Below are 12,028 nucleotides of genomic sequence, written 5' to 3' on the forward strand. Positions count from 1 at the left end.
TCTTCAAAATTAGTTATAATATAGTAACAATGAAAGGCAAATGGTTTCAGCACCAGATTATCGTAACTCCTTCTTCACTTTATTTTTCTTATTGTTTAACATGGTTCAGTAATTGAACAAACATGAAAGCAAAATAAGAATTAATGTTTTGAAGGGGAAAATCTCATCATAGATTTATGTTTAATATTTAATTTTTTAATGCAAACTATAATGCTTGGCTTCTTCACTTACCGTTTACTAAAAGAAAAACGTGTTCTTTCTGTTTTCACAGAATAGCCAAATACACACCCTCCATGACTTCTGCGGATGTAGACAAGGCAATAGAGATGGCCTTGCAGGCCTGGAGTAGCGCTGTTCCTCTGAACTTTGTGAAAATAAATTCCGGAGTAGCAGATATTATGATATCTTTTGAAACAGGAGGTACTGTGGTGCTTCTTGGATTTTGTCTATTAATCCAGAGGAGAAATGTTCTAATACATTCCTTCTACAATACTTAATCCAAGTGATCAACACAATCCTTCTGCACGGAGTAGTGTGATGGGCAGAGGTCAAGATCATGGCAACGTCATGACCTTCATCTGGACAGAAAATAGAACCAGAGGCATTCTCAGCATTTCTTGTCGTCATTACGCTGAGCTGTAGAATGGACTCGGTATCGCCAGTTTTCATCGTGGTTTTGTCCCTTTAGCAATAGATTGTCCAATTTCGCTTTCCCATTGGTTGGGGGGCCGTATGACCTCATGCCATTCCCATAATGATGTTCATTGCTTCATATCCCCTTCCATGTTAGCCAAGAATCTCCCATCTTGAATCCTCACTGAAGGAAACAAATTTTACTATGGCCCTGGCAGCTTTGCCCCTGCAGCAGTGGGCAGGAGAGTGGCATTGCTGTCTTGCCCCCACTTGCAGCCTACTTTGAGAATCACCGGGCCTGCCTCCAACTGGCCCCCTTCTCCATCCTCCACTCACCCTGGTAAGGGGTAGAGGCATAACTTTGCACAAAGACTGGTAGAGCTCTTTTTGGAGAGATCTTGTCTAGTTAGTAGACAATGGAAAGGAAAAGCCATGAAATTACCTTCTCTTTTTAGCTTCTAATAGGCCCACTAAGCAAGTGCCACTGTCTCTTACCCTTCATGGATAACATTTCTAAGTGTCCCCCTGATTTCAAGTCTTGATCTTAATTTTACTCTGATGTCACTGGGGAAAACCATGCTTAGAAGCTAGGAGAGAGAAGATCAAGCAAATCCTGAGCATAAACCCTGCAGAGATGGCCCATGGTGGGGCCTGTTCCTCTCAGAGGACAAAGGACACCCCCAGTAAAGTGGCAGGACCATGTGGCCCAGGGCAGCTTTGGGGGCCTTGGAGTTAACATATTTCACGCTTGTGCCCTGTCCCCTAAATTGAAATACAAGCTGACTAGGGACTGTGCTGCATTTCACTAGGTGCCTCAGTGCATGCAACCTGGCTAAACTGCACTGCTTCCAAACCCGGGAAATGACACACCAGAACTTTGTTCTGTTGGTTTTTAATAAAACAGTGTATTGTCACAAAAATCCTGAAAAACTATGACATGGAGCTTCAACACCATCCCTTAATTTATTCTTCCTCCTTTTCACTTAAGTTTGTAATGAACTGTTAATTAAATATAGACAATAAAACAAAAATATATGAACTTTAAAAGTTAGGAATTTTTAAACACCTAATTTATTACTTTCATGATTTTTACACATGCAAGTATATCAGAATGGCAGAGAAATTTTTGACACTTCTTTAAGTTGTATTGTATTATACTGTGCTGTACAAACAGAAAGCACACACGTGTTCAGTTTGCGGGTACTGTCTTAGCTCAATCTCATGTCCAAAGTGCTCTCCACCAATGCGTTCGAGGTCCTATCAGCGGAGGAGGTGGCTATGGAATGACCGGCTGTGCCGTCTCCTTGTGTAATCTATGGCACGGGCACAGTTCCCAGTGTGTCACACGCTAGTTAACACACACCACAATAAAAACAATAACAGAACATTTTTTATTTTTAATGCTTACTATCTTTGAAATATAAAATAGCCTTTAAATTTTTCAGTTGACATTGAACTTCTTATCAAAAATGAATACTGAAAGTTTATTTGTATGAGAAGTATCAGTGCTACTCAGAAAGTCGTCCATTCCCTGTAACGTTATGTGCTCCTCAAACTGCTGGAAGGACTAAGTGCTGTTGGCATTTCTCCCACTTGTTTAGATCATGGGGATTCCTACCCATTCGATGGGCCTCGAGGGACGCTAGCCCATGCGTTTGCTCCTGGAGAAGGCCTGGGAGGAGATACGCATTTCGACAATGCTGAGAAGTGGACTATGGGAACGAATGGTATATATGCACAATTCACCATAACCTGGAAAATAGTGTACCTTCTTCTGGGCCTCCATCATGAAACCTTGAGGTTCAACGTCCCAAGCCACCCTTTAACTAAGGGGGCTGGCTAGGAAAAACAAGTAAGCCAAAAACCCAAAAGGGAACACCGTAGGCGAAAGACCCTCCCCCAGTCGTGCTCTAGGCCTGTCTGATCTCTGGTTCATAGCATCTAATCTGAAGAAGCAGCAATCCCCTCCTCAATGCACAGCTCTGTTGCTTCACCTCCACAGTATTCGCTGTTTCTTACTTGCACTTGGAAATAGGCTACATTCGGAAATGACTTGAGGGAATTAGTACTCTCCTGAGAAGCGCGGGGGGGATGGGTATAAAAGTTCCAGAACATCTTGCATGTCATCTGGAAATCTCCAGTGTGAAATGTGTGTGGATAGAAAGGAGTAGGCTGTAATAGCAGGGAACTAGTAAAGCATTTGTGACCTAAGTCTACATATTATTGCCACTATTATCATTTTGCCACTATTGGCTTTAATTAGACCCTTCTTATCAACCTAATGAGCATAATGACAATGAACAAAATTGATTGATTTACATTTCCCACTTCCTCCACCTCCAAGCCTCTCCTAGCCAATGGGGAAAGAACTACATTAAGCAAAACTAAGTGCCAGAATAACCTACCAACCATTGAATAATCCAGTTGTGGAAAAAAAATAAGTTAACTGTGTTTCGTGTGTAAAGTCTGCTGTAAGATAGAAGATACTGAAGATAAAACCCTGTGTTGATGCTGTCTTCTCCTCTCTCATATTGTCTAGGTTTCAATTTATTCACAGTAGCTGCGCACGAATTTGGCCATGCACTGGGCCTGGCCCACTCCGCAGACCCGTCGGCACTGATGTACCCAACTTATAAGTACCGGCATCCCTACGGATTTCACCTTCCCAAGGATGACGTGAAGGGGATCCAGGCGTTGTACGGTACAATCACGACACTTCTTTGACTACTAACCCTGAAAGTAACCAGCCTGTAGTCTCCAACGTAGAGAGAGTATACTTTGCCAGGAGTTGCCTGCAGAGGTAAACATTAAGTTAGAGAACACAGCCCCTGCTGTGCCCTCTTGTGAATAGCTTCTTTGCCAGATATGCATATTGCTTTATTCGAAGATGTATAATTACATTTTACATTTTTTCTCCAGAGCATATTGCTCCAACAGTAACTACAGAAAATACAATCATTTGTGGGTGTTTTTGTTTGTTTGTTGAGTATAGATCAGGATTTAGACTTTGGGAAAAGATGGATATAGTTTAGCATTCGCAAATATGGTGCTTACCCATTTTCAGATAAGTGACCTTTTCTTTCTAAAAACAGCAATTATGATGATAATAAGTACATCACTCAGTTGCATAGACAATCTGCAGTTTACAAAAAGAAAAAACATATCCTGAGTCATCCTACACCATCCTCATAACCAGCCTTTGGGGTGTGAAGGGTTTTCCTCATTTTATAGCTGAGAAAGCTGAGACTCCATGACAGTAACTATCCAAGACACTCAAAACTATCTCAAGTGTTAAATTCTTTCAACCGTAATAAAGGATTACTAGAAACTCTATATCCACTTCCTTAGCAGAAAGACAAACCATTAATCCATGAGAAGGAATCTTAATACACTGTTAGAACTTAACCCTTTTTCTTTCCTGGATAAAAGGCAGAAAAATCTAGAAACTGACTTCTTTAAGCCTTGGAGTCCTTGCTTTACAAGAGGATCCACCAGAAGATGCCTTCCCGCTCCGCGCGCCCCTCCACCATTTATTCTCTTGTGTATAAGCCAGGGGATGCAGAGAAGGTGAAGTAGTAAGAACAATCCACCTTGGCTGCTGAAATAAACATCCCCAGGATCTCGGTGGCTTAGCATAATGCACAGTAAAACGTATCTCCTGCTCGTGCAAAGACCAATTCCGATAGCGTGACTGTTGGACCGCCCTGCCCACGCAGTGACGCAAAGGCACTGGCCCCTTCCAGTTTCTATATCCTTCCCCTCACGGTGCTCCGCTTCTACCCACAACGGCTCCAAGGCTTGGGGACGTCATCCTCACTAACACAGTTTCTTGGACTGCGAGTTACTCATATCACAGACGATGGCTTTAAATACCAAGCACCTTCAGTGCACTTCAGCCCCACAGAATTCTGTCTTCCCTGCATGCCTCAGGAAACGCTGTGCACAGTGCAGGGCACCCAGGAATGGGTGAAAACACACGAGGAAGTTACCGTCTTATTGAGAACAAAGTACTTAATTACAGAGAAACAATCAGTGGCAACCTTTAAACTCCATCTCTAACTTGGAACACCTGTAGCTATCAAAGAAGTCATTGTCTAATAATAAAATAATAGCTACCATTCTCTGAACATTTACTATGCGCCAAGCATTCTGCCAGGTCCTTGCAGGCACCGTTGAATTCTCACAAAAACCTGAGGTGGGTACTCCTCTTGCCCCCTCCCATTTTACAAATGAGGGGACTGAGGCTTTGAGAGATTACATTGTTTGCCCATTTATCACAAACTCAGTACCTAGCGAAGCTGGATCTGTCACCTTGTCAAACACAGTGAAAGGGGGTCTCTGGGGTGGAAGTGTCCAGACCCCAGTCTCCTGGTGCCATTTGACCAAGTCACTTTGAATCCTAGGACCTCGGAAAATGTTCCCAGGAAAGCCCACCGTGCCAAATGTCCCCCCTCATAATCCGACCATCCCTGACCTCTGTGACTCCAGCTCATCCTTTGACGCAGTGACGACGCTGGGCAAGGAGCTGCTACTCTTCAAGGACCGGTAAGCCTAAAACCTGCTTAAGACTATGAAGTGGTTCCAGAAGTGCGAAGAAAAATAATGTATAAACTTTTCCACACAACAGCATCTCATTCTCCTATGTCAATTAATTTTGATTTTCATCTTTATTTGATGTAGGTATACAGGGTGAGGCAAAAGTAGCTGTACAGTTGTGAGTATGTCAAACAGTTTATTCTCGTGTTATTATTTATTCATTATTGCACTCTTTTCCCTATGAACAACTGGAAACCTACTTTTGCCCCACACTGTATATTATTCCAATGAATAGATATAATATTACTTATTTAACCAATCCATACTTATGAACATCTAGATTATTCTTAATTCTTAAAAATTATGAACAGCTTAAACTAAATCTTTAAAAATGGATGGGCATCTACTTTTCAAAGGCAAATTGGAGCAAGAGCTCAGGAATCCAGGCTTTGGCATCAGGCTAAGTTGGTTTAAATTCAAAACCAGTTTACCTGCTTCTTACTGATCAGGTGATGCTGAGCAAGTAATGCACCACACACAGGGATTACTCAATAAATATCGCGGAGTGAGAATCAAAAATTACGTACAATGGATTGAGGCTTGGAAACTTGAGGTATTTTTATTATTATTAATTTTACTGATTTTTTACTAAGGCATTGATTATTGACTTTTCTATTGACTATTAATGAAAGTAAACCTAAACAGAATTGGTAGGCATTGATTCAGGAGTGATTGGCACAAGAGACCCGGCAGAAGGAGCCTGAACACCCCACTAAGTTGGCTCTGTCTGAGGGATAAAGTTGTCAAATTTTACATCCTGTTGCCCACACAGGTGCATGTAGTGCTCATTCAGTGATAAAGAAATGTGATGCTAGCCACGGTGTAGCATGTAGCTTATTCTTTTGACAAATATCAGTGGCTGAGGTAGAGACACAGGCAACCGTGAAGTTAAAGATATTACACCTTTCCATGCAATTATAATTGCTTTCTTAAAAAGCAAAAAGAAAACGTAAAACCCTCTATCAAATTATGAGCATTTAGCAATTACTAGTGACTATTTGAAGTAGATACATCTTTTGACAGTCTTGCCTGTACGTACCGAGAGTGGTAACTGAATAGAAAGAGATGCATGGACGAAAGACACTTAGAAATGAGTGGTCAGGGAGGGATTATGAGCAGTCCCCTTGTAGCACTGGATTTGCCACTAACTCTCCATGGGGCCTTGGAAGGTTGGTCATGTCCATGTTAAAATGAGGTGTTATCTGATATTAATAGTGACTTGAGTGTGTTCAGTACTTACTTTCTAAACACTTGTCATCAAATCCTTACAACGGCCCTGTGAGGTATGAATCATTATTCTCTTCTTATAAGACACAGAAAGGATAAGCAACATGCTCAAGAACACATTGCCAGTGAGGGGTAGAACAGGGACCCACATCTACACTGTCCTATGGCAGGACCTGTGCTCCTAACCACCCTGCTCTACTGCCTCCTACTATGTCGTAGAGAAAGAATCCCATGACTATAGCTCTTATCCCCTATCAGCTGTCACCAAAAGTCCCAAAGTGCAGGCTAAGCCTGGACAAAGAACAAAGAATTCTTTCAAGTCACAGCTACAGTGGCAACCTGGGGCCATTATGAAAGAGCTCCCAGTCTGTTCTCTCCCACCCACAAGCCTGGAATTCCCCACCACCAACACTAATCTGTTGATGAGACATTTCGAACTGTGGATGTAATAACCACATTGTTTGTTTCCAAAGCAAGATGGAATGCGGTACCTTTTGAAGTCCCTGTGAGACTGTTACATATTGTCCATAGTGTATAAAGATACATGGGTGCATTCAAATGTTCTGTTTGAAGAGAAATAAACTTCACGTATAATAAGTTGAAAGCCATACATATTTAATTTACATATGTGTATTCTTTATAATAGATGACAAAATACTAAGACTTCCCAGATTTCCTCAGGCACTTTGGAAAGAGTAGAGGTAAACGACCGAATTACAGCCATACCAAAATTATATTTGCCAAAATAAGGTTATTCTGAGTTTTACACAATATCATTTTAAGAATAAAATAAAGAATATCACAATCAGCTATAGGCCTTAGAAGAATAATAGCATTTTACAAATAGAATAAATATAAAGGTCAGTCACATCCGAATTCTTTGTTTCAGAGATAAGAAAGCTAGACCAGGCGTCCTGGCTGAGCAGACCCTCCATTGCCACCCTGGTCTTCTGACTCCCAGTCTTGAGTCAGTCCTATCACTTGCATAGAAAACCTTCTGATTATGCAGTGGAGCCATCAATAGAAGCACCAAATGACGTGGATGCCCCTTGACTGGGTCCACGTGAGTCAGTAGGAAAGCACTCGGGGCTGCTCCTGGCCTCCTGGGCTCTGGCCTGCCTGTCAGCCAAACAGCCATAGGAGGAGGATGTTCTTACACCACCTGAGTTTCCCAAACATGATTGATAGGCTTCTCCTCATTGTTTTATTCTCAAAATAGGATTCTTTATTTAAAAACATCTGTATTTTAAGTTAGAATGCAAAGAAAGACATTTCTAAGGGTATGCAAGTCCCCAAGGGAATCAACAAGAAGGATCAACGGAAAAGGCACTCAGGGAGGCACCGGCAGGACTCGGACTGTCCTTTGGTGAGGAGAGTCGTGGGGCAAATCACCAAAAGTAGCAGCATAATTCCCGTAAACAGGAAAATCGAGATTCGTGGGGCACATGTAGAAAAGCCCAATGTAAGATATGTTGAATTTCAGGTTTTGACGATTCTAGTGGGGTTTTATAGAAATCAGCTGGTGCTCACAGGAGAGTCAAAGGCTTCACAGGTTATGGAATCTCCCACATGGAGGAGATGGTTAAAGGTGTGAAAATCAACTCCGATAATAATAATGATAACGAAAACGGATATCTTATGATCATTTACAGTGCGCTGATCACTTTACAGACATTTACTTGTTTAATCCACACTGTTATTATCACCAGCAGGAATTTTAACCTACATCTACTTGACATCAGAGACAGAATTCCTGTAGTGGTGCCCCAAATAAATCAGATAAAAGAGACTTTTTTTAAGTGAATAACAGTGGAAATGCCTCCCAAGTTCTCCCAGAACTTGAAGACAAGGGAGGGCTGGCCAGTATAATGAAGGAGTGTCATTTCGTGGAGTGGTGAGGGAGGAAACCAGATGATGTGGAGTGACAGAACATTGGTGAGGAGCTAACAGAGGTCATTCATTTGAGATCTTGATAACCAGGGAAGGTAAGTCCAGAGCTGGAAGAGGTAGCAGGGTCAAATGAGGATTTTTCAAGATAGGAAATACCTGGGCATATTTGAAGACATGAAAAGGAACCAGCAGAAAAAAGAAATGCATAGCGCTGTGCAAAGGAAGGGCAATAAACTCAGTAACCACTGCTATTAGATAGTATGTTGGGGATCTAGCACTTCCCAGGGTTCCATGGGCTTGAGGAAAGTCGGCACAACTGAAGAGGAAGTGTTCCTTTCTCACAGTCTCCCTGGAGGAGTGTCTTTTCTGTAAAGTTGCATCACTGAAAGTCAATGAACGGCATTGTATTGACTTAGACTGATTCTCTGTTATGTATTAAAAATTCAAAGAGGCAGAAGGTGTACTAAGATTCCAGGCTCACTATTTCTTCTGACCTCCCCACTTCTGGCTAAGAAGGGGATCCTTTACATCTTCACAGCTTCTGGTTGATAAATATGGTCCCCCATCATTTTCTCAGATGGTTATAAACAGGTAATTTAAGGGAACTAAGCACAGCTTTAACCCACACCACTCTCTCAGCATGGGTTTTCATTCATAAGCTGTATTTTGCTTGGGTTCAATGAGGTGGATGGTGCATGGTTGATTTCTTGTCCTCTAAAGTACTCTGATGAAGCAAACCTGGTTAGTGAACCCCTCAAAATCAATGGCTTCTCAGCCAGCAGTGTGACAGTTTGTACTTCAAAGTTTCCAGTGACAGAAATATCTCATAGCAGGGAGATAAATTTAGAAAGAAACTGGATTCTATTGATAAACTCTAAGTTTAAGTTCATATATCACCAATTAATACATGTGTAGAGTAAAAATGTGTCTTTTTAAAGTGTCTACAAATAATTGTAAGTGTAGTCCAGAGTTTATAAAACACCTTCATATGCATCATCTCAATTGATCCTTTAAAGCATTAGCACACATATTATTATTATTTTCACTCTTACTTGACAGAACGTACTTGAGTCTCAGAAAAACCTAGTGACTCACATGAGGTCATGTATCCAATGATAAATCGAAGTTCCCAGCATCCCTTGCTTCTATCACTGCAGCACCGTCTCAGGGCAGAGGAGCGGCAGTTCAGAAAGACAGAAAGAAGAATTCCCTAGTTTCTTCCCCCTGAAACTAGGGAATAGGATGACAGAGAAAAACAGAGTCAGGGAAGTAAAGAGTTGAAGAGGATGGAAAATCAAGGCACCCACTCAGCTCGTGCTGGATTTCCTCCACAGCCCAGCAAACAGGAGAGGAAAGCATCGAGTGAACATGAAAGATGGATGAACTCAGCTTAGAAAGGTGGGAGTGAAGATGGTTGGGTAGAATGAGAAAAGAACAGAGGTTTGACAAACATGGATCAAGTCCCTAGGTGTGCCAGGCACTCTGCTAAACCAAAGTTTAAAAGATGACTAATAGGACTCCTGGCCAAGATGGAGGCATACGTTGACACACTGTGCCTCCTCACACAACCAAAACAAGGACAACAACCAATTTAAAAACAAAAAACAACCAGAATTGACAGAAATCAAACTGAATGGAAGTCTGACAACCAAGGAGTTAAAGAAGAAACATTCATCCAGACCGGTAGGAGGGGCAGAGACAGGCAGCCAGGTAGAGAGGACTCACAGCAAGGCAGTGACTGGAGGACCAGGCAAGGCGGTGGCTTGGGGCGGGGCAGTCCCACATTCATGTGCAGATAAACTGAGAGGAACAACTAGGGAGTGAGACACACCACACAACCCAGAGTTTCAGAGCGGAGAAATAAAGCCTCAAAGCCTCTGACTGAAAACTTCTGTGGGGGTTGAGGTGGCAGCAGGAGAAACTCCCAGTCTCACAGGAGAGTTCGTTGGAGAGACTCACAGGGTCCTAGAATGTACACATACCCACCCACCGGGAATCAGCACCCAATTTACTTGTGGGTAGCAGGGGAAGTGACTGAAAACCAACAGAGGGTGGAGCAAGCGGCATTGTTCCCTCTCGGACCCTCCTCCACATACAGTGTCACAATGCAGCGATGTGAGTTGCCCCGCCCTGGTAAACACCTGAGGCTCCGCGCCTACAATGTAACAGGAGTGCCGAGACAAAAAAAAAAAAAAAGGCCCAAATTAAGAACAGATCAAAGCTCCAGAAAAAATACAACCAAGCAACAAAGAGATAGCCAACCTATTAGATACACAGTTCAAAACACTGGTTATCAGGATGCTCCAGGAACTCACTGGGTATTTCAACAGCATAAAAAAGACCGAGGCAGCAATGAAGGTCCCATTATGTGAAATAAAGAAACATCTACAGGGAACCAACAGCAACAGGAAGGAAACTGGGACTCAAATCAACGGTTTAGAGCAGAAGGATGAAAGAAACATTCAACCAGAACAGAATGAAGAAACAAGAATTCAAAACATGAGGAGAGGCTTAGGAACTTCCAGGACAACTTTAAACATTCCAACATCCAAATCATAGGGGCACCAGAAGAAGAAGAGGAAGAGAAAGAAATTGAAAACTTATTTTAAAAAATAATGAAGGAAAACTTCCCCAATCTGGCAAAGAAAATAGACTTTCAGGAAGTCCAGGAAGCTCAGAGACTCCCAAAGAAGTTGGACCCAAGGAGGCACACACCAAGGCTCATCATAATTACATTAGCCGAGATTAAAGATAAGGAGAGGATCCAGGATCTTAAAAGCAGCAAGAGAAAAGGAGACAGTTACCTTCAAAAGAGTTCCCATTAGACTATCAGCTGATTTCTCCAAAGAAACCTTGCAGGCAAGAAGGGGCTGGAAAGAAGTATTCAAAATCATGAAAAGCAAGGACCTACATCCAAGATTACTCTAGCCAGCAAAGCTATCATTTAGAATGGAAGGGAAGATAAAGTGCTTGCCAGATAAGGTCAAGTTAAAGGAGTTCATCATCACCAAGCCCTTATTATATGAAATGTTAAAGGAACTTATCTAAGGAAAAGAAGTTCAAAAATATGAACACTAAAATGACAACAAACTCACAGCTATTAACAACCTAACCTAAAAAAAAAAAAAAAAAAACGAAGCAAACAACTAAAACAGGAACAGAATAACAGAAATGGAGATCACATGGAGGGTTATCAGTGGAGGAGGGGAAGGGGGAGAGAAAGGGAAAAGGTACAGAGAATAAGTAGCATAAATGATAGGTAGAAAATAGACAGGGGGAGGTTAAGAATAGTGTAGGAAATGTAGAAGTCAAAGAATTTATATGTATGACCCAGGGACATGAACTAAGGGGGGCGGAATGCAGGTGGGAGGGGGTAAGCAGGGCAAAGGGGAATAAAAGGAAAATGGGACAACTGTAATAGCATAATCAATAAATATATTTTTAAAATAAAGTAAAATAAATAAAAGATGACTAATACATGACCCTGCCCCCCAGGATCTCATAGGGCTGGCTGAGAGCTGCAAAGGGCCAGGAGAAGTTTACCAGTGACCTAATCTCCAACTTGATGAAATAGTTGTTATTCTTTAGTAAAAGGGAGTGAAACTCGCAGAGAATATAAAAATCAATGATCAAATAAATTCTGTTCAACCCTCTGGCACCCATTTATTTCACCAACAAATAT

The 12,028-nt window shown here is 41.8% G+C and overlaps 1 protein-coding gene across 1 annotated transcript in view; it reads left to right on the plus strand.

The window, feature by feature from the left end:
• The window catches only part of MMP20 (matrix metallopeptidase 20), a 40,315-nt gene that overhangs the window by 9,815 nt on the left and 18,472 nt on the right, over positions 1-12,028 (plus strand). The window contains exons 3-6 of the mRNA XM_024574641.3: positions 272-420; positions 2,235-2,360; positions 3,173-3,334; positions 5,037-5,178. Coding sequence (XP_024430409.1) covers positions 272-420; positions 2,235-2,360; positions 3,173-3,334; positions 5,037-5,178 — 579 coding nt within the window. The remainder of the gene's footprint in view (positions 1-271; positions 421-2,234; positions 2,361-3,172; positions 3,335-5,036; positions 5,179-12,028) is intronic.

The sequence above is a fragment of the Desmodus rotundus genome, chromosome 5 (assembly GCF_022682495.2).
Source record: "Desmodus rotundus isolate HL8 chromosome 5, HLdesRot8A.1, whole genome shotgun sequence".
Taxonomy (NCBI): Eukaryota; Metazoa; Chordata; class Mammalia; order Chiroptera; family Phyllostomidae; genus Desmodus; species Desmodus rotundus.